This window comes from Acomys russatus, chromosome X (assembly GCF_903995435.1).
Source record: "Acomys russatus chromosome X, mAcoRus1.1, whole genome shotgun sequence".
Classification (NCBI taxonomy): Eukaryota; Metazoa; Chordata; class Mammalia; order Rodentia; family Muridae; genus Acomys; species Acomys russatus.
Window position 1 is genome coordinate 8,270,516 of NC_067169.1, and position 17,927 is coordinate 8,288,442.

Here is a 17,927-nt window from a genome sequence, read left to right on the forward strand (position 1 = left end):
TGTGGTTAAATGTGCATCGGTGCACTCAATACACAACAATAGTTCCATTTGCTGATGCATTCTGGGATGCCTTCGCTTAATTGGATTTTGTATTTTCATATTCAGCTGATTTTTTTTTCAGCCCATATTTTTCTCATGCAATCAGCCAAATTGTATGTCCCGTTACTGCGCTAGTGTACCAAGCATATGGCTGTGTCTATCTAAGCATGGCTCTGTGATGATCACACATCATCTTTTATGTTCCAGGCTCTTGGGGTCCAGTATGCTTTCCATCCAGCTGATTTTGTCTGTGTGTATGTAGCGAGCAGATTTGTAATTTGTAAGTTTGAATGTGTCTCAGCTTCTGTGTTTTTATATTGTGTGTTACCACTGAGTTTTTGTGTCTATGAATGGTTTTTTTTTTTTACAGCTCTATTGAGGTGTAATTCCACATTCCAGGCAACTCTCCTGTTTAAAGTGGCTAATTTGGGCTGAGGACATAGCACAGTGGTAGAATGCTTGTTTAGCATGTGCAAGGCCCTGTGTTTGGTCCCCAGCACTGCAAAGTGATTTTTTTTAGCCTATTCAGAGTTGTATACAAGCACCTTTATGTTTGTGTGCACATGTGTGAAGCAGAATACCCATAATTATGCATGTTTGAGTGCCTTGGCATATCTACTCTGTATCTGTCGACACATACCTCCAGATAACTTCCACTCCTCACTGCTGCATTCATCCCACACCCATACCCACAGGTCAAGGTTGACAACCAACATGACTTCCAGGATATTGCAAGTGTTGTGGCACTGACCAAGACATATGCCACTGCCGAGCCCTTCATTGATGCCAAATACGATGTGCGTGTCCAGAAGATTGGGCAGAACTACAAGGCCTACATGTGAGTGGACAGGCAGAGGCCTTTCAGGGAGCCCTACCCTGTGCAGCTCAGGCTCCACTAAGTCTCCTCCCCCTCCCCCACTAGGAGGACATCAGTGTCAGGGAACTGGAAGACCAACACTGGCTCCGCCATGCTTGAGCAGATTGCCATGTCTGACAGGTGAGAGACATTAAGTGAGGAGTGGGAGGAGGGATGGTGGGGTAGAATCATCTGGGCAGAGCAATGACAAGATGCCCTGTCCCTTGCCTTGGCAGGTACAAGTTGTGGGTAGACACGTGCTCTGAGATTTTTGGGGGACTTGACATCTGCGCAGTGGAAGCGCTGCACGGCAAGGATGGAAGGGATCACATTATTGAGGTAGGAACACCCAGGGATTGGTGGGACATAGAGGCAAGAGTGGGTGCATGGAAACAACAGTCTATATTGTAAGGCATTTTGTGACTCAAAGCCCTCAGTGAATGGTGGTGCACACTGTAAAGTACTGTGTGAGCTGGGACATCCCTAGAAAAATGGCAATGCTAAAAACTTGGCTATCCTTGATGAACGGCAACACTTGCTAAGGTATAAAGTGCTCTGTGACTAGAGATGCCTTGGTAAATGGCAAAGCACTTAGGTAACCTTTGAAGTGTCATAGAAACCACAGTGAAGCACTTTGTAAAAGGCAAAGTGCCCAGTGAACTATAAAGCTGGGACCAGCAAGCATCTTCTATAGAGGACCAGAAGAACATATTTTATGCTTTCTGGGCCATTCAGTTTCTTACTGACTCGGTTCTACAAAAGCAGCCACAAACAAGATGGGAAATTAGTGCAGCTGCGCATATGGGTACAACTTCTGTGTTTAACTTTTAAGTACACTGAATTTAAATATCCTCTCCTTTGCACAAATGAAGTCTTTTTTTCCCCCCAAGCAATGAAAGACATCAGAGGCTGGGTGAAGTGAGAAACTGTAATCCCAGCACTTGGAAGGCTGAGGCAGGAGTTGAAGAGTTTGAGGGTAGCCTGGACTATGGTACATGTCCATAATCCTAGCAACTTGGGAGGGTGAGGCAAAATCGTGCCTGTGAGTACAGGGCTAGACTGGTGGGTTTTAGACTCACCTGTGTGACTGTGGTTCTGCCTCCTTTAAAAAAGAAGAAAAAGATATTGAATCTATCTTAGCTCATGAGCCACAAGGGGAAAAAATAAACATGTAGCAGGCCAGACTTGCCCCCATGGACTCTGATTTGCAGGGCTAGCTCTAACACGCCACCCACAAATCTGTCCAGAGCCTTGGAACAGACAGGCCTTCCTTATGGTGCACAATCAGTGCCCCTTAGAAACTTAGACAGAGCTCTCTTCTTCGCAGGCACCCTATTCTGCCAAGTGAAAGTGTGTTGACACTTGTGGCCTCGCACATCACTTCCTGCCTCCCCCTAATACTCGCTCCCCTTTCCTTCCACAGGTGGTGGGCTCTTCCATGCCACTCATTGGGGACCACCAGGATGAAGACAAACAGCTCATCGTGGAACTGGTGGTCAACAAAATGACTCAGGCTTTACCTAGGCAGCGACAGAGGGATGCCTCCCCTGGCAGGGGCTCCCACAGCCAGGTCAGGCCCTTGGCATTGAACTAGCTGGGAAGGAGGCCAGCCCTTGATTAAGCTGGTGCCACTGAGGAGCTATCAGTAGACTGGTGTCACAGTTAGGCACATGTGGCCTCAATAAATGGCTGCTTCCTTGCCATCTTTAAGAGCCTCCTGACCAAGTATGGGGTGACAGGCCTCATAGCCCCACATGCCCTCAACTGACCACAAATGGGGGCAACACCCAGTACACAGGGAATCCATGTCATTTTGATTGGCTGTTGCTCCCACTGTCTGGGAACTATTTTTAATCTCTCCTGTTCCACTCTTCTGCCAGACTCCATCCCCAGGAGCCCTGACCTTGGGCCGCCAGACCTCCCAGCAGCCTACTGGACCTCCTGCTCAGCAACGACCCCCACCACAGGGTAAGTGAGGGCAAACTTCCTGGGTTTGCCTTCCCAAACAGCCTCATCTCTCTGGCTCACTTACTCTAACTTGTTCTCTTTCTCTGTTCCTAGGAGGCCCTCCACAGCCAGGCCCAGGACCTCAGCGTCAGGGTCCCCCACTGCAACAGCGCCCACCCCCCCAGGGCCAGCAGCATCTTTCTGGCCTTGGACCTCCAGCTGGCAGCCCATTACCCCAGCGCCTACCGAGTCCTACAGCAGCACCTCAGCAGTCCGCATCTCAGGCCACACCAATGACCCAGGGTCAAGGCCGCCAGTCCAGGCCAGTGGCAGGAGGCCCTGGGGCACCTCCAGCAACCCGCCCGCCAGCCTCGCCGTCTCCACAGCGTCAGGCAGGGCCCCCACAGGCTACCCGTCAGGCATCTGTCTCCGGTCCAGCTCCACCAAAGGCCTCAGGAGCCCCACCAGGAGGGCAGCAGCGCCAGGGCCCTCCCCAGAAACCCCCAGGCCCCGCTGGTCCCACTCGTCAGGCCAGCCAGGCAGGTCCCGGACCGCGCACTGGGCCACCCACCACACAGCAGCCCCGGCCCAGCGGCCCAGGTCCTGCTGGACGTCCCACGAAACCACAGCTGGCCCAGAAACCCAGCCAGGATGTGCCGCCACCCATCACCGCCACTGCCGGGGGACCCCCGCACCCCCAGCTCAAGTAAGGGGATCTCTATAGCAGCCTTGGCCTTTTTGCTGCTCACAGAGGGCACTGGCTCCAGTAGGGCATCCCCACATCCCAAGGAAAGCCAAGTCTTATCTGCCTGAGAACTCTCACCAGACTGGGCCAAACCCCCCGTTGTTTCAGTCCCAAGAGTTGAGAGGAAGAATCCCAATATCTCTACTTCCAGTACGGGTTCCTCCCCTACATGGCCTGGGAAAACCCCCATTCCAGGCCTTTGGCTCACCTCAATAGCCTGAATGACCCATTTCCAGTACCTCTCTGCCCAGCAGCTCGCCCAGTATCACCCTCCTCCCAGCCATCCAACTCCCTCAGGCCAATTTGTAGCCTTCCATCACTTCACTCTTTGCAGCCTCTCCTCAAACTTTCCCGAATAGACTAGGCTCCTTTCTGGTCCATCCCCAAATCCTCTTGGTACACTTTGAAGTCTCTCAAATCATCACACCACCATTTCTGCTTCTTCTGGTCCATTTTATCCCCCTAACCCTTGGCCCAAAAGCTTTACCTGCCCCCTCCACTTGCTCTCCCTCAGACTGACTTGCCCCCTATCAGACTGTCCCTGGCCCTTCCTTGACTACTCATTCTGCCTGGAAATCCCATCCTCCCTAACAAATTACCCTAGAATTGGGCCGAAGACTGTTCCCATTAAACCACGCCACTATCTTATACCTGAGTCCTCCCAGCAGACCCCACATCCTCCCTGGCCTCAGCCTCATCTGCTGCAAGAGTTCTCCTACCCTTGAGATTCCATCAGGGCCCAGGCCCATGCTCGGGGGTGGGAAGGTCACAGGCACAGCCCCAGGATCAGAGGGGCAGGGCTGGGGCTGGGCCTGGGGTAACATTGTGTTTCTCTCCCTTCCTCCCCTTCCTCTCCCCCCCTTCCTCCCATGCCTCCACCTTGTCTCTCTCTAGCAAATCCCAGTCTCTGACCAATGCCTTCAACCTTCCAGAGCCAGCCCCGCCCAGGCCCAGCCTTAGCCAGGACGAGGTGAAAGCTGAGACCATCCGCAGCCTGAGGAAGTCTTTCGCCAGCCTCTTCTCCGACTGACACCCCACTCTGAGAACCCCTAAATCCCTAGACAACCCTCTCTGGGTCCTGAGTCCATTTCTCACTTGTGGATTCTCCAAATCCCCTGAGAACTCCTCTCCCGGTTCTCCAGCATCCCACTTCTCATCCCTCAAGATGCTGATATCCACCCCCACGAGAAACCTGGTCCTAAATCCAGTTCTCACATGTGGGAATCCCCAAGTCCATTTAGAATTCTGCTCCTGGTCACTTCCAGATCTGTTTTAGAACCCCCCCCCCCAAATACCTGAAGACCTCTACTTTCGGTACCTCTAAAGAGTGATTTCCTCCCTGGAAGTTCCTCCCAGAAAGCCCGTTTCTGGCCTAATCCATCAAAGCCTCTCCTGGAGCTCTGAAATCCCTGAAAACCCCTTCTCCTCTTTGCTCCTGAATCTCTCCAGCACACTTTGCTCCTAATCTAAAGTTTCCATTTCCTCAAGAAGCCCCTGCCCTTAAGCCCCTTCCAGAGGTCATCTCTCTGAAGATCCACATCTTCAAATGCCACCTACCATCCACCACCTACTCTCTCAAGGACTTCCCTTCACCTGCTCTCCTCTACCCCATTCAGCATACTGGGAGTTCCTTCCACTTCTAGGACCCCTCAGTTCCCTCCTCCAGAAACCCCCTCCCCAATTTCCTGCCTCTGACAGCTGTCTTTAAATATGCAAACTCCACCCATCCTCTCAGAATCCTTTGCACAAGGAAGGCCAGTGGTCTCCCACTCCCCCACCTCTGCCAATGTCTATGTCTGTAACTGACTTGGCCTCCTCTTGTGCCGTGCTTGGCATATGTGGTCCTCGTTTGTGCCGCCTGTGGTAATGCGTACAGTGGCGCTGTTGTGTGGTCCGCACCTTCCTCCAACCTCGCTCCTTGCCTGGACTTGCCCCACCCCTCAGTGACTCTGAACCCCCAGAGAAGAGTCGGGAAGCAAAATAAACAAGCAAAGGCCCAGCAGAATTCTGTGCTTCTTGGTAAAGAGGAGAGTCCTTGTATAGTGGGGGAGACAAAGGGAAACTCCCAAATTCACATGGGGTGCTGGGAACCCCAAAATCCAGTGAAGACATATCAGGCAAAAACTTTAGAAAATGGTTCTGAGTGGAATCCTTGCCGTGAAGTCCAGCCGTTGGAGAGGAAAACAGCTCTCCAAATTAGAAATATCCCCAAAGCCAAGAGAAAACCAAATTATGGAGGAAGCAGGAGATCTCAGTTTTTTGGGGTCCCCCAAATTTCCCAGGGTGTGGGATAGGGAATCCTGAGGCAGTATCAAGGCAGAGGCAAAACAATGATTGGCTGGTAGTAAGGGGTGCCTTAGCATGGCAGGCAGAAATTGGCTCCCTGGTGGCTGGGAGTGGGGTCTAAGGCACAAGGCGGGCTGCGCTGAGAAGGCAGGCAGGCAACTCATCAGCCTGGGTGCGGTGCAAGGAGGGTTCGGAGGCACTCCGCTCAATCTTGGGGAGTGACCGCTGCAGTAGCTCGATCGTGGCCAGGATCTGGGAGCAGGTGGAGATGAGGAGGCGTGTCGAGTCCCAGAGGCACCCCAACATCCCCAATCCCCAGCCTTCAACATGGTCCACATTCACATCTGCCTCTATCTCTATATCCTCTATCTTGCAGTGCATCTCCCCAAGGCATCCAGCCCTCCTACTCAGCCCACCTGGGGAAATAGGGGCCGCTCCTCCCGCTGGAACTTGAGGCAGTCAGACAGCAGGCGCCTCATGGCCTTGGGACAATTACTGAAGATTTTGCTGAGGTCCGGAGACAGATAGCCACGGCCCACCATAAAGATGATCTGGTGGGGGGGGGGTAATGGATTGATTTTGGGTTTGGGCTGGGAGGCCCAAGGGAACTAGGAATCTCAAGAGATACAGGAAGTTAATTTTTGGGGACTAGGTGTCTAGCGCTAGAGGGCCCAGAGGAGTCTGGGTCCCTGAGGACTTGGGAGGATCTTCTGCTGATAGAACAGAAGGAATTAAGATCAGGGTGTCAAAGATTACAAGTGTGTATGGCCCAGAACAATAGGAGTACAGAGTTTATAGGGGGTTTAAAAGAAACTGGAAAATACTGAGATGCAGGGAAATGCAGACTATTGCTTCTTGGGCAAACTTCCATTTCTGTAGGAGTCTGAGGTCTGGGGTATAAATAAGGCTATGTAGACTGAAGTACTCAAGGCTCAAATACTTGGCGTCTGGAACCAAGAGAATCCTGGTATCTAAAAACATAAAAGGCTCTAGACCTTGAATTTGGAGAACTGTGAAAAACCAAGACCTAGAGTGTTAGAGATGCCAGGACCCAAACCCTGGGAGACTATGGGTATTGGAGAAACACAAAGGGATTGAGTCTTGGGCACCTGGGGTATTTTGCGCATCCACAGCAGGAGACTGTAAATATTGAAGGATTCAGAGGGTTTCTGGGCGTTTGTGGGTCTAGGGATAGTCTGAATATAGGGAGTCAAAGGAATCTGGATTTTAAGGGTTCTGGCTCAGAGTTTTGTGGATGTGTGGGGAGGATGGGAGTTAGTCTGAGATGTCTAGAAGGAGACAGACTCCAGACTCTTCATCCGGGAAATCCCTAGGCTGGGTTGGGGGGCGGGGAGAACTGTTTCCAGTCTGTACGAAGGAGGAGACGTGGAGAATGAAGCTCTGAGAACTGCGGGCAAGTTATGGGGCTCACCTGGTCACGGCTGCCAATGTGGCTGTAGGGCAGTGAGCCAGTCATAAGTTCATAGAGCACAACGCCATAGGCATAGACATCCGACTGGAAACTGTAGGGGTTCGGGTCCTGCATTCGGATCACCTCAGCTGCCTTCAGTAGGCCAGACAGAGCAGGGGAAGCATGAGGGTCAAAAGAAAAAATGGCTGGCCCACAGTACCAGATCCTGCTAGTCACACTGAAGACAACTCAGAGCCACCCACAAAGGGTGAAACATGGGCAGTCCAGATACCCACATGTGACACAGGCATCCCCACTTTGTCCCACATGCCCTAATCCAGAAGCCCACATCTCCCATTGCTCCCCATCTAGCCTAGCCCAACTTACCATCCATAGCACAGAGCCCGAAGGCTGCTCTAAAGGCTGGGCCCCACTCCACCGTGTCTTCACTGTGGCCAGGCCGAAGTCACCAATCTTGACTGTGAGCCCCTCATGTAGGAAGATATCCAGCAAGGTCAAGGGCCATTACAGGGAATCTCAATAGTTCCCAATATGCCTCTCACCCCTGACTAGGAGATTCTCAGAACTCCTTATGCTAGTGAGTCATGTCTCAGGCCAGAAGCCACCCCCATTTCATACTATCCACAACTGATGGGGGCCCCACTTGGTCTCACTGTGACCCAAGACCAAGAAGTCCTTTGGACAATACCTAAAGCTGTCATGCCTGGGACACTGACCATGAGATCCTTGTAATATCCTCTACAACTACTGCATCTCACATCCTGACCAGAGTACCCAATAGTACATGAACCATCTGACTCCTGAACAAAGGTCCTTCATTTAAAGGCCACTCACCAGCGACACTTCTGCTACCTGGCAAGAAACCATGGAATACTTCCAGAATCTTCCTCCAAGAGTCACCCCTCAAAACTATCACCTTGATTAACACCCACCCCCACCCCCACTCCCCAGCCCCAGGCAGGGACACAGGTAGATACTGTTGGACTTGAGGTCTCGGTGAATGATGTTCTTGGCGTGGAGGTAGCTGTGGAGATGGAAGCAGGGCAGTGAATTGGCTGGAGACTATTTTATCTCTCCCTCCCTCCTCCCCCAAAGATCTAAAATGGGAGGCTCACTCCATGCCCTGGGCAGTCTGTCGGGCCACATCAATGAGCTGGACCATGTCAAAGCGTGTGTCAGCCACATGTAGGTGGTGGTAGAGGCTGGAACCCTCACACCACTGGGTGATGATAGCAAAGCCCGGCCGAGTCATGAAACCCATGAACAGCAAAATGTTGACATGTCGTGTCTTCCTGTAGGGGGGGGGTAGGTTGGGGGAAGGGGTCAGGAAATAGAACAAGTGTCATGTATTTTCTTAGAAACAGGAAAAGCAATGTCAGCTGCCTTCACTGTCATTTTTATCAGGTGCTCGGGTCCAGAATGTTGTCAGATCCCAATGAGTGAGACTTGGCTGATTCTCTGGTGAAGAGCAGGGGGCTGGCAGGGGAGATGTCCTGACCTTCACCAACAAAATTCTTCTAGTTGTTTTTGTTTTTTCTTTTTGTTTTGGTTTGGTTTGGTTTTTTGTTTTTTCAAGACAGGTTTTCTCTGTGTAACAGCCAAAGCTGTCCTGAAACTCCGTTGACCAGGTGGTCTTGAACTCAGAGATCCACCTGCCTCTGCCTCCCGAGTGTTGGGATTAAAGGCGTGTACCACCATGCCCAGCTATTTTCTTCTGTTTTAGAAACAGGGTCTCATGCTATATTCCAAACTGGCCTGGATCTCACTTAAATAGCCTGGGCAGGCTTCAAACTCTCATTGATCCCTTCTGCCCCAACCTCCCAAGCAGTGGGATCATGGGCATGAGCCACCACACCCAGCAGTGGCTATTTTACAGAAGACAAAGTGGGAAGCCAACGGTCTTTATCAAAACAAGTAAACACAGGCTCAAGACATGGAGACATGTGATGAAGGGGAAGATAGTCTACCGATCACGTTGAGAGGTTTAGGGATAAAGACTCTGGAGTCTGGAAGCATGTTACAATCCAAGTTCAGTCCCGACCTTCCCCAGCTATTCACTGTGCAACCTTGGACAGGGCCCTCTAAGCTCTTTGATCGCCTTGTTCTCAAACCATATAGATGTTATTGCAGCAGCTGCTTTGTGAGGGCGTCCCAAGCGGTGAGGAAACGACCTATACGGCCCTTAAAAGTGAGCTGAACAAAAAGCAAATGCTCTGAAACTTCCAGTTGGTTTCTGGGTACCTGGATCTACCTCACAGAAACTGGTCATATCCAAAAACCTTTTACCACGGTTTATGAGAAAACCACATTCTTTTCCATAAGTATTAGCAATAGTTTGAATATACAAATGCAAACAAGGTTGCCACACCACAGAAGACAACAGAGCACCAGGACATTCCCTTCTTTTTTTTTTTTTAATACTTGAGGTGGAACCCAGAGCCCTTCAAATGCTCTACCACTGAGTTCTAAACACGAAGATTAGTTTTGGTTTTTCAAACAGGGCTTCATGTAGCTCAGGCTAGCTTCAAATCCTGACCTTCATGTCTAAGCCTGCCAAGGGCTAGGAACACAGACATGTACCACCACAAAGCTAAGCATATACAAACAAAACAAAACAAGACAAAAACTTCTTTTTGAGACAAGATTTCACCACATATCCCAGATGGTTTAAACAGTCTGTGTATCTGCGTATATACAAATACATATGTATGTGTTAGTGCATGGATCCGCACATGCAAGTCAAGGCCAAAGGTCAACCTAGAGTGTCATTTTCAGGAGCTACTCACTTTGTTTACGTATTTACTTCTTTTATCATCTTGTTTTATAAGGTAGAAATTTTTCATTGGAACCTGGAGCATGCTAACTCATGTAGACTGGCTGGCTGCTGAGCACCCAAAATCCTACCCCTGCTTCCCCAGTGCTGAGATTGTAATCCTGTGCTGCTATACTTAGCCTTTCACATGGGTGCTAGAAATCAAACTCAGTTCTTCATGTTTGCATGCTATGTACATTACTGAGTTACCATCCTAGCTCTGGTCTCAAACTGTTGATCCTCCTGCCTCTGCCTCCCAAATGCTGAGATTTCAGGCATGTACCATCATACTCAGCTCAGCAGGGGGATTCTTGTGGGGTGTGTGTGTGTGGGGGGGTGTTAGGTATGTACAGGTGTACATGTACATGAACATCTGTGCACACGAGTAGAGGCCAGAGGTCAATGACAGGTGTATTCCTCAGTCACTTTCCACATTGCTTTGGATGTGATATATATGTGTGTGTGTGTGTGTGTGTGTGTGTGTGTGTGTGTGTATGTTCATCTGTACATGTACATGGGTATGGAGGCCAGACGTTGAGCATCTCCCTTGTTTGCGCTCCATCTCATTTTTTGAGACAGGATCTCATATTAAACCTAGACCTCACCGACTGGCTAGACTGGCTGTCTAGCAAGCCTCAGTGATCCTCTCCTATATCTGCTGTCCCAGTGCTAGGATTACAGATGTGCACCACTATACCTAGCTTTTTTTCTTTTTATGTGGGTGCTGAGAATCCAAACTCAAGTGCTTACATAGCAAGCACTTTATTAACTAAGCCATCTTCCCAGCCAAATATGAAGATTGCTCTGTGTGTGTGTGTGTGTGTGTGTGTGTGTGTGTGTGTGTGTGTGTGTAGAGCATGTTTGCCACAGCGTGCATTTGGAGGCCAGAGGACAGCTTGCAGGAGTCAGTCCTCTCCTTCTACAATTCTACCACGTAGGTCCCAGGGACTGAACTCAGGTTGTCAGGGTTGGCGCCGAGTCACCTCAGCACCCCAAAGAGTCTTAACAGTGGTAAGATAATGGATAAAATATAAATAGAATGCAAGTTATTGCCTACTGAAGTCATCAAAATTTACACAGATGAGCTGAGAATAAAGGCTTTTCTTATTGTGGCATCTAACTGTGTCTATTTGACACAGGGGGGAAGCGTATGTAGGCATCCTCAGGACTGTCAGAAAGTTTATGTTCCTGATGACAGGGGGGACAGTTTAGTGGCAAAACGTATGTTAAATAAGGGCGAAGCCCTGCGTTACAGGTGCGCACATGTGCACGCGCACGCGCGCGCACACACACATACACAAAATCCTATACACTCTTGCTTATATACAATCGAGGCACAAAGTACTATGCTACATAATAAGCTAGAAGGATGCCACCCTGGGTTTCTCAGTGTGAATGAACTAATATAGTATTGATTATACCTTAATTACAGCAATTTTATAACTAAACAATTGGACTATGACTATGGTTATAACTAACAATATTGTTCTTTGCATCAAAGCACTATTGTAATTAACAACAAGCCCACAACACAATAAACATAACACGAATGATTCAGCAAAAGGAAAGTAAGGATGTGAGCACTCCTGGAGCTGGGATTACATAAAACCTTCTTCATGTGTTAAATCCAAAGAAACATCAGCTTCACCATCATCAGCTCAGAAGGGAAAATGTCATCTCTTAGAGAGAAACCAAGTCTAATTATGCTTGAACACAGCACAAATATAGTATAGACACCCAGGAGTACACCAGCATGGCTTTTCCCCAGAGAAACACTAAACACTGCCTGCCACCATCCCATCCCAAGTACACACACAGCGACCTCACCTGAGCACCTGCATCTCATTCTTGAAGGCCTGGGCCTGCTCAGCGGTAGGTTGGGCCACCTTGAGCACTTTCACAGCTACGTCGCCATGCCAACGCCCCCGAAACACAGTGCCAAAAGAGCCTGTCCCGATCCTCTTCAACAGCTGTACCTCACTGGGTGGTACCTCCCAGTAATAGCCTGAGTCCCGGTACCCCAGGTTCTTCTGTGGGCCAGATGGGTGGCATCAGAGGGGCCTACCCACAGCCCTCAGTCATGGCACTTAAGCTTGTGGTGGCCCCCAAGGATTTCCTATGGCATACCACTTTTTTCTTTTCATCTGCCAAGGATTTCCGCTCCCGCTGCTCTGAAGGTGACTTGGAATGTGGGGACTTCCTCCCCGAGGACATACTAGCTGGGCTAGGACTACCCCGAGGGGCTCCATCACCACCTCTACCAGCAGCTGTGGTTGTACAGAATATTGTGAGTGGAGGCAAGTGGGGTGGTGGGGAAGAAAGAGCTCAGGGTACAGGAAGGGGTGGGGGGTTCTCTCACCATCGGTGCTGAAGCTCTGAGCAGTAAACTGGAAGGAGGTGGGAGCAGAAGTCAAAGTGAGGATGTGCCAATAGTAATGGCTCAGAGCAATGCTCCATGCTCCCCACCATCGCCTCCTTGACACGCACCTGCATGAGGCTGGAGTCCATGGGAGCCGTGGTGCTGACCATGTGGACGTTAGGAGTAGATGTGGAGCGGATGCGCTGCAGTGGGGGATTGGCAGGGACAGGGAAGGAGAAGTGCTCCGGGTCCCGGGTACACTGGGTACAGGGGCTGATAGAGAAAAAGCTGTGAAATCATTGTAGAAGTAGAAAGCAAAGAAAGCCTAACTCCACCACTCTGAATGTACATATAGCTCATAAACAGCACATGTCTATTGGTCATACAGTAATCGTCTGCTCAAGAAACATTTACTGAGTACCTTGTGTGTGGCAGATTCCACTCTAAACAGAGAGCAAACTATGGATACCATAGATATCCATACAGGCTCTTGCCCCTGTAGGGTTATTTTAGCAGAGGAAGAAGAATAAAAAACAAATATAGAATATGGCTGTTAGTGATAAGTACAAAAAGAGGAAAATAAAATGAAGGAGGTAGAAAGTGTCCCTGGGGGAGTCAGGAGTGGGTTCTCAGAAAGGGTAACATTGGGGAAATGGTCTAAAGGAGGGACAAGGAAGGACAAAGATAGTTGGAGAAAGGGTAAGATATGATTTTTTTATTACATATCATAATGACATGTATTTTTCAAATATATTATTTATTTTATAATAATATACATTACCTATATTAAAATGGCAATGTTTCAAGGGTACATATTAGCATATTATGCAATACATATTGTACACGTAATATAAAGATTATCCATATGTCATATATCACAAAAAAACTTTTTTGCTGTTTTGAGACATTCTTGTGTAGCCCAGGCTGGCCTTGAACTTGCTATTTAGTGGAAGATGGCCTTGAACTATTGATTCTCTTGCCTCCACCTCCCATGAATTACCACACCTTACACAAAAACATTTTTCTCTTCCTTTCACCACCCTGAGATTAAGTACACAGATAATTAACATACATAACACTCAGAACTACAAATAATAGCATGGTAACCTCAATTTTTATATATCATATAAAACCATATGCTACTATTATATCCAACATAAGAGAAATAAAAGTACTTTCTGACACAGTAATATGTATTTCAAAGAGAAAAGACTTGAGTGTGGTTATATTGGAAGAAATGAACAAACTAGTTAGATGGTTTTATAGTACACTTATCATTAATAATAAGACTTGCTATTTACTCTGTACCAGATCTTGCTCTAAGCATTACACACATTTCAGCTCATAAGCCTCTTCAGAATTCACTGTAGTAAAGAATCATCCCCTTTTCCCAGATGAGCCAAACTGAAACCCAGAGTGACTGGGTGCCTTACCAACAGTCCACAGTCCCATGCCTTTACCCAGCACTTGCAGTTGAGTAACTTGTCGGTGCATATTTATCAAGTAAACAAGTAGAAGTACGATCTATCAGGGTCCTCAGATCCTTCTTTCACTGGTCCCCAGCCTTTCATCTAAGGCACCCCTACCTGGGACCCTGGGGGGTTAGCAGCTCATTCACAGAAGGGTTTGAGGGAACCTCCTGCTGCCTGGAGCCTCTAGGCAAATCCTGGACGTGGCAGAACCTTGAGGACATAAAGGTTTAAAACAAGAGGGCTGTGAGTATAGGTCAGCGGTCTGTAAGCCCTTAGACCTGGGCTTCTATCCTCCCCATCCCTCAAGCCACCCCAGGCTGGGCTCACTGTCGACGGTTGGTACTCATGTCAACGCAGACTGTGGGGACCTTGGAGGAACAATGCTGGTGGAACTTGTAGCCACAGGTTTGGCAGCGGAAGCCATGGAACAGAAACTTGAGGCAGAAGTCACAGAAAGCCAAGCTGAAGAATGTCTTCCGTACCTGCAGCCACAAAGCGGGGAAGTCCAGGCCTGACTGAGGGCCCTCCCTGCCAACACTGTGGCCTCCTCCTCCTCCTCCACCACCCCCATGGCACTTACAAAATTGTGCATGGTCAGTGGCACATCTTCTAAGACCTCTACAATGAGCTCCTCACCATCCAGAGGTGCAATGGCTGTATCCCAGGCAGTGACTGTCTTTCTTCTGCAAGGAGTATGGGAGAGAAGAAGTAGGTGGGTGGACTGGGGCCATAGTAGGCAGGGAAGTTACAAAAGTTCCTCTCAGCCCCAGCCATGAATTAACTCGCTGGCATGTTTAATTCTTACTAAGTTCATCACTATTGGGCTGGAGAGATGGCTCTGCAGTTACCAGTACTTGTTGCTCTTTCAAAGGATCTGAATTTAGTCCCCAGCACTCACATGGTGCCTCCCGACCATCCTTAACTCCAGTTCTGGGGGATCTCAAACCTTCTTCTGGCCTCAATTGGCATTGGGAACACATAAAAGTGCACACACAGCCCATGCAGTTAAAACACTCAAATACATTTAAAAAAAAAAAGTTAAAATTTCAAATTAAGAAAGTTAATCACTATTCTCATTCCCACTTTATAGATGAGCAAACAGGCTCAAGGAATAAAGTGATTTGCCCAAATGCTAGGATCACAGGTATGCCCACCACTCCCGCATTTAATCCATGACCTTAGCCATAAGGTAAGAGGCCAATGAAACCAAATCTCAGAAGTATTAAGCCAGCACCTGAGAAAGGGGCTGATACGCCAGTAAAACGACAGATAAAATGCCAAATATGAAGTACATCCAAAAAGGTTAAGGCACCAGGGAACACAGGAATAAAAAGAAGGGTCAATAAAGACCAACTCCACAGTTCATGGGGAAAATGAGAAATGAAAGAGCTTATGAGGTCAGGAAATTGTGAAAGAACAAGACAGATGAACTCTGGAAGGTAACAAGAGTGGGGACTTGGACGATAGAATAGCTAATGAGTGGCAGACCTTCCAGGTCAAGGAAGGAATGAAGCAACACAAAAGGTGTTACCTGGGTTACCTCGACTAGTAGAAGACTCTAAGATGGAGGAGAAGAAACAAGATGACGCTGAAGAAGGGAGGTGCATAGGGATCCAATGTACAGCATATGGTTTCCATACATACCCTTTGATGAGTCTGTAGACCACGCAGCAGTCCTGATTGAGACCCCGCACCTTGAGGGCCTTGTCCAAAGAGTCATAGACACTCATGCCATCCCGGACAGTCACCTGTGTGTGTGTATGTGTGTGTGCATAGAGGTTAGGGTCTTCAGTTACACAATAAGTGCCCTAGCCAATTATCCCATCCCTCACAGTGGCTATTCCCTACCCTTTGTCACCCTTCCGATCCCAGACTTACAACTGGAACCATCTAGAACCATCTGCAACGCCTACCAGTTTGGACTAAGTGACTCACCACTGTCCGTTGCTTGTTGGGCAGGTACACTTTCACAGTGCCAACTGCCCGAGATGGCTCAGCCCCACTAGCAGGAGGGCCTCGTGGTGGTTCCATGGAGCCTACGATTTTGTCCAGATGGGCTGAGGTAGGACTGGGCAGGTGCCATAGAGCTCCTAGGAGAGGGCAGAGGAAAAAAGTTAGAGGTCGAATAATAACAGCCTGAAAGCAGAATGGCAGAAGACATAAAAGTCCATCTCCTAAGCTCCCATTGCTCCCTGAATCCCACTTTTTAAAAAAATATTTATTTATTTATTATGTATACAATGCACATTAGATCACATTACAGATGGCTGTGAGCCACCATGTGGTTGCTGGGAATTGAACTCATGACCTCTGAAAGAACAGTCAGTGCTCTTAACCTCTGAGCCATCTCTCCAGCCCCCCCCCAATCCCACTTTTTATGAAACAGTCCAGTGACGTTAATCCTTCTCTGCTCAAAATCTCCTATTGCTTATCTCGCAGTTGAGTGCCAAGACCTCAGGCTCACTGCAGCGAGGAGGCAGTACACAGTGTCCTGGAGACCACGCTATATACAAAACTCTTCTAACAACTGACTAATGGGGAGGTCAGTATGTACTACACCGGAGACTGAACGTGTCAGGCACATAATGGGGATGAACAGGCTGCCCTTGCTTTTAATGGAGAATGAGGTGATCAGACACTATGGTGAAAAGAGTCACAGACAGGGGCCTGGAAAATGGAGGAGGATCATGAGATCTTGTCCCTAGACTGGAGGAAATGGAGACTGCACTAATGATCTTAAAAAGGCACTGGGGGCATTCCAGAGCACTGAGCTGTAAGGCTGATGATAGAATCAAAGGGACTGTCGGAGAGAGGTCACCAGACTCTGTGAGGAGTTCACAAAGAGGTTCACCAAATACTAAGCTGAAGAGAGCTGTAATAGGAGTCAGTGGGGACTGTAAAAGGCAGCTGACTAATGGCCCACACTGCACATTTTAAGTCAAATCCAAGAGGTAAGGATGGCTCATCAGAAAACACTGTAAGTAGAAAGGAAAAGGAAGACCAGGTGAGGGAAATGGAGGTAGTAAGGGTGGGGAAAGGCTCTCCAAAAACTGATAACTACTGAGGGGGTCAGAAACAGATTACCGGTGTAAACGCACTGGGAAAACATCGAAGGAGATTGGGGTGAACTCAGGATAATGGCGCGATCCATAGACATTTCCCTAAGAGGGGTGGAATATTAAGGGCAATAAAGGAGCCATGGGAGAGAGCTGCATCTCCTGGACTTGGTGAGGAAATGCCATCAGACACTTAGAGAGGTTTAAGAGTTCATCTTGGAATTTCGCAACCAAGCCCCAGACCCCAGACCCCCAATTTGGCTCGGTCTAGCCCTCCCCAAAGGGCTTCAGGTTCTGCGCAGACGCACTGCACTCAGGCTGCGGGCGAAACCACCACTGCAGCCTGCCCGTGGAATCTATCCACTCCCGCAGCTGATGATGGTCTCGCCCCGGGTCAAACCACTCCTTTGGTTCCACGCGGGGGGACGCTGAGATTCAAACGGAAGCATCTTGGGGCTGAGCTTTCGATCCAGACTTCATACCTGGGTCCGGCGGCTGCTCCAAACCCCAAACCCTACCGGGCCTGCCCTCACCTGTCACACCGCCACCACCACCACCGCCTCCATCTTGGGCCTGTCTTCTTGTTTCCTCTTACAGTCCGGCGCCACCGTCCCTAGGCTTTTGGCTATTGGCTCGCCGAAACTCGGTCCTCCATTCTTATTGGAGTAAAATCACGCCGGTCAACACAGGACCAGCGGAATGTGGGTCGTGTTCCGGATTTGGAGGGGTGGCCTCATGGCGGGCTCAGGGGCAAATGGCCCGTTTGGCGCGCAGGCGCAGTCAGGGCGACAACTGTGTTGAGAACTTTTAACCCTAACCGTGCTGCAGAATAAAGAAGCGTATTCTTTTTTTGGTGTGAGTGTCCCGGGAATGACTTGATTTTGGTTTTTATTTTCTGCTCATTTGGGACTGATCTTACAGGT

The 17,927-nt window shown here is 49.0% G+C and overlaps 2 protein-coding genes across 4 annotated transcripts in view; one reads left to right on the forward strand and one right to left on the reverse strand.

Annotated features, from left to right (window-relative positions):
* Syn1 (synapsin I) overlaps nt 1-4,762 on the forward strand; it is a 51,337-nt gene extending 46,575 nt beyond the window's left edge. The window contains exons 7-13 of one of the 2 annotated variants that reach the window (XM_051142497.1): nt 735-877; nt 962-1,036; nt 1,132-1,234; nt 2,319-2,465; nt 2,776-2,863; nt 2,957-3,548; nt 4,482-4,762. In XM_051142497.1, coding sequence (XP_050998454.1) covers nt 735-877; nt 962-1,036; nt 1,132-1,234; nt 2,319-2,465; nt 2,776-2,863; nt 2,957-3,548; nt 4,482-4,617 — 1,284 coding nt within the window. In that variant the 3' untranslated portion in view covers nt 4,618-4,762. The remainder of the gene's footprint in view (nt 1-734; nt 878-961; nt 1,037-1,131; nt 1,235-2,318; nt 2,466-2,775; nt 2,864-2,956; nt 3,549-4,481) is intronic. The other variant, XM_051142498.1, reaches the window with a different exon arrangement.
* A 181-nt stretch (nt 4,763-4,943) lies between these two features.
* Nucleotides 4,944-17,704, reverse strand: Araf (A-Raf proto-oncogene, serine/threonine kinase). 2 transcript variants are annotated; one of them, XM_051142506.1, is made up of 16 exons: nt 17,538-17,701; nt 15,884-16,038; nt 15,593-15,696; nt 14,529-14,631; nt 14,276-14,430; nt 14,063-14,158; nt 12,605-12,749; nt 12,477-12,504; nt 12,245-12,384; nt 11,945-12,147; nt 8,421-8,597; nt 8,283-8,329; nt 7,672-7,790; nt 7,306-7,437; nt 6,290-6,424; nt 4,944-6,125 (listed from the first exon to the last, which is right to left on the reverse strand). In XM_051142506.1, the coding sequence occupies exons 2-16, from the start codon at nt 15,977-15,979 to the stop codon at nt 5,991-5,993; spliced, it is 1,815 nt and encodes a 604-aa protein (XP_050998463.1). In that variant the 5' UTR covers nt 15,980-16,038; nt 17,538-17,701; the 3' UTR covers nt 4,944-5,990. The 2 variants fall into 2 exon arrangements, with proteins under 2 accessions (XP_050998463.1, XP_050998464.1); XM_051142507.1 differs by lacking the exon at nt 6,290-6,424 and having other exon boundaries at nt 17,538-17,704.
* Between the last annotated feature and the right edge of the window lie 223 nt (nt 17,705-17,927).

What these genes read in the sequence shown, in the direction of transcription:
- Araf (XM_051142506.1), bottom strand. Translation starts at nt 15,979, where the DNA reads ATGGAACCACCACGAGGCCCTCCTGCTAGTGGGGCTGAGCCATCTCGG. An exon ending in ATGAGTACCAACCGTCGACA is followed by an intron (nt 14,159 to 14,275) that starts GTGAGCCCAGCC and finishes TATGTCCTCAAG; the next exon opens with GTTCTGCCACGTCCAGGATT. An exon ending in ACATTGGCAGCCGTGACCAG is followed by an intron (nt 6,425 to 7,305) that starts GTGAGCCCCATA and finishes CCCCCCCACCAG; the next exon opens with ATCATCTTTATGGTGGGCCG.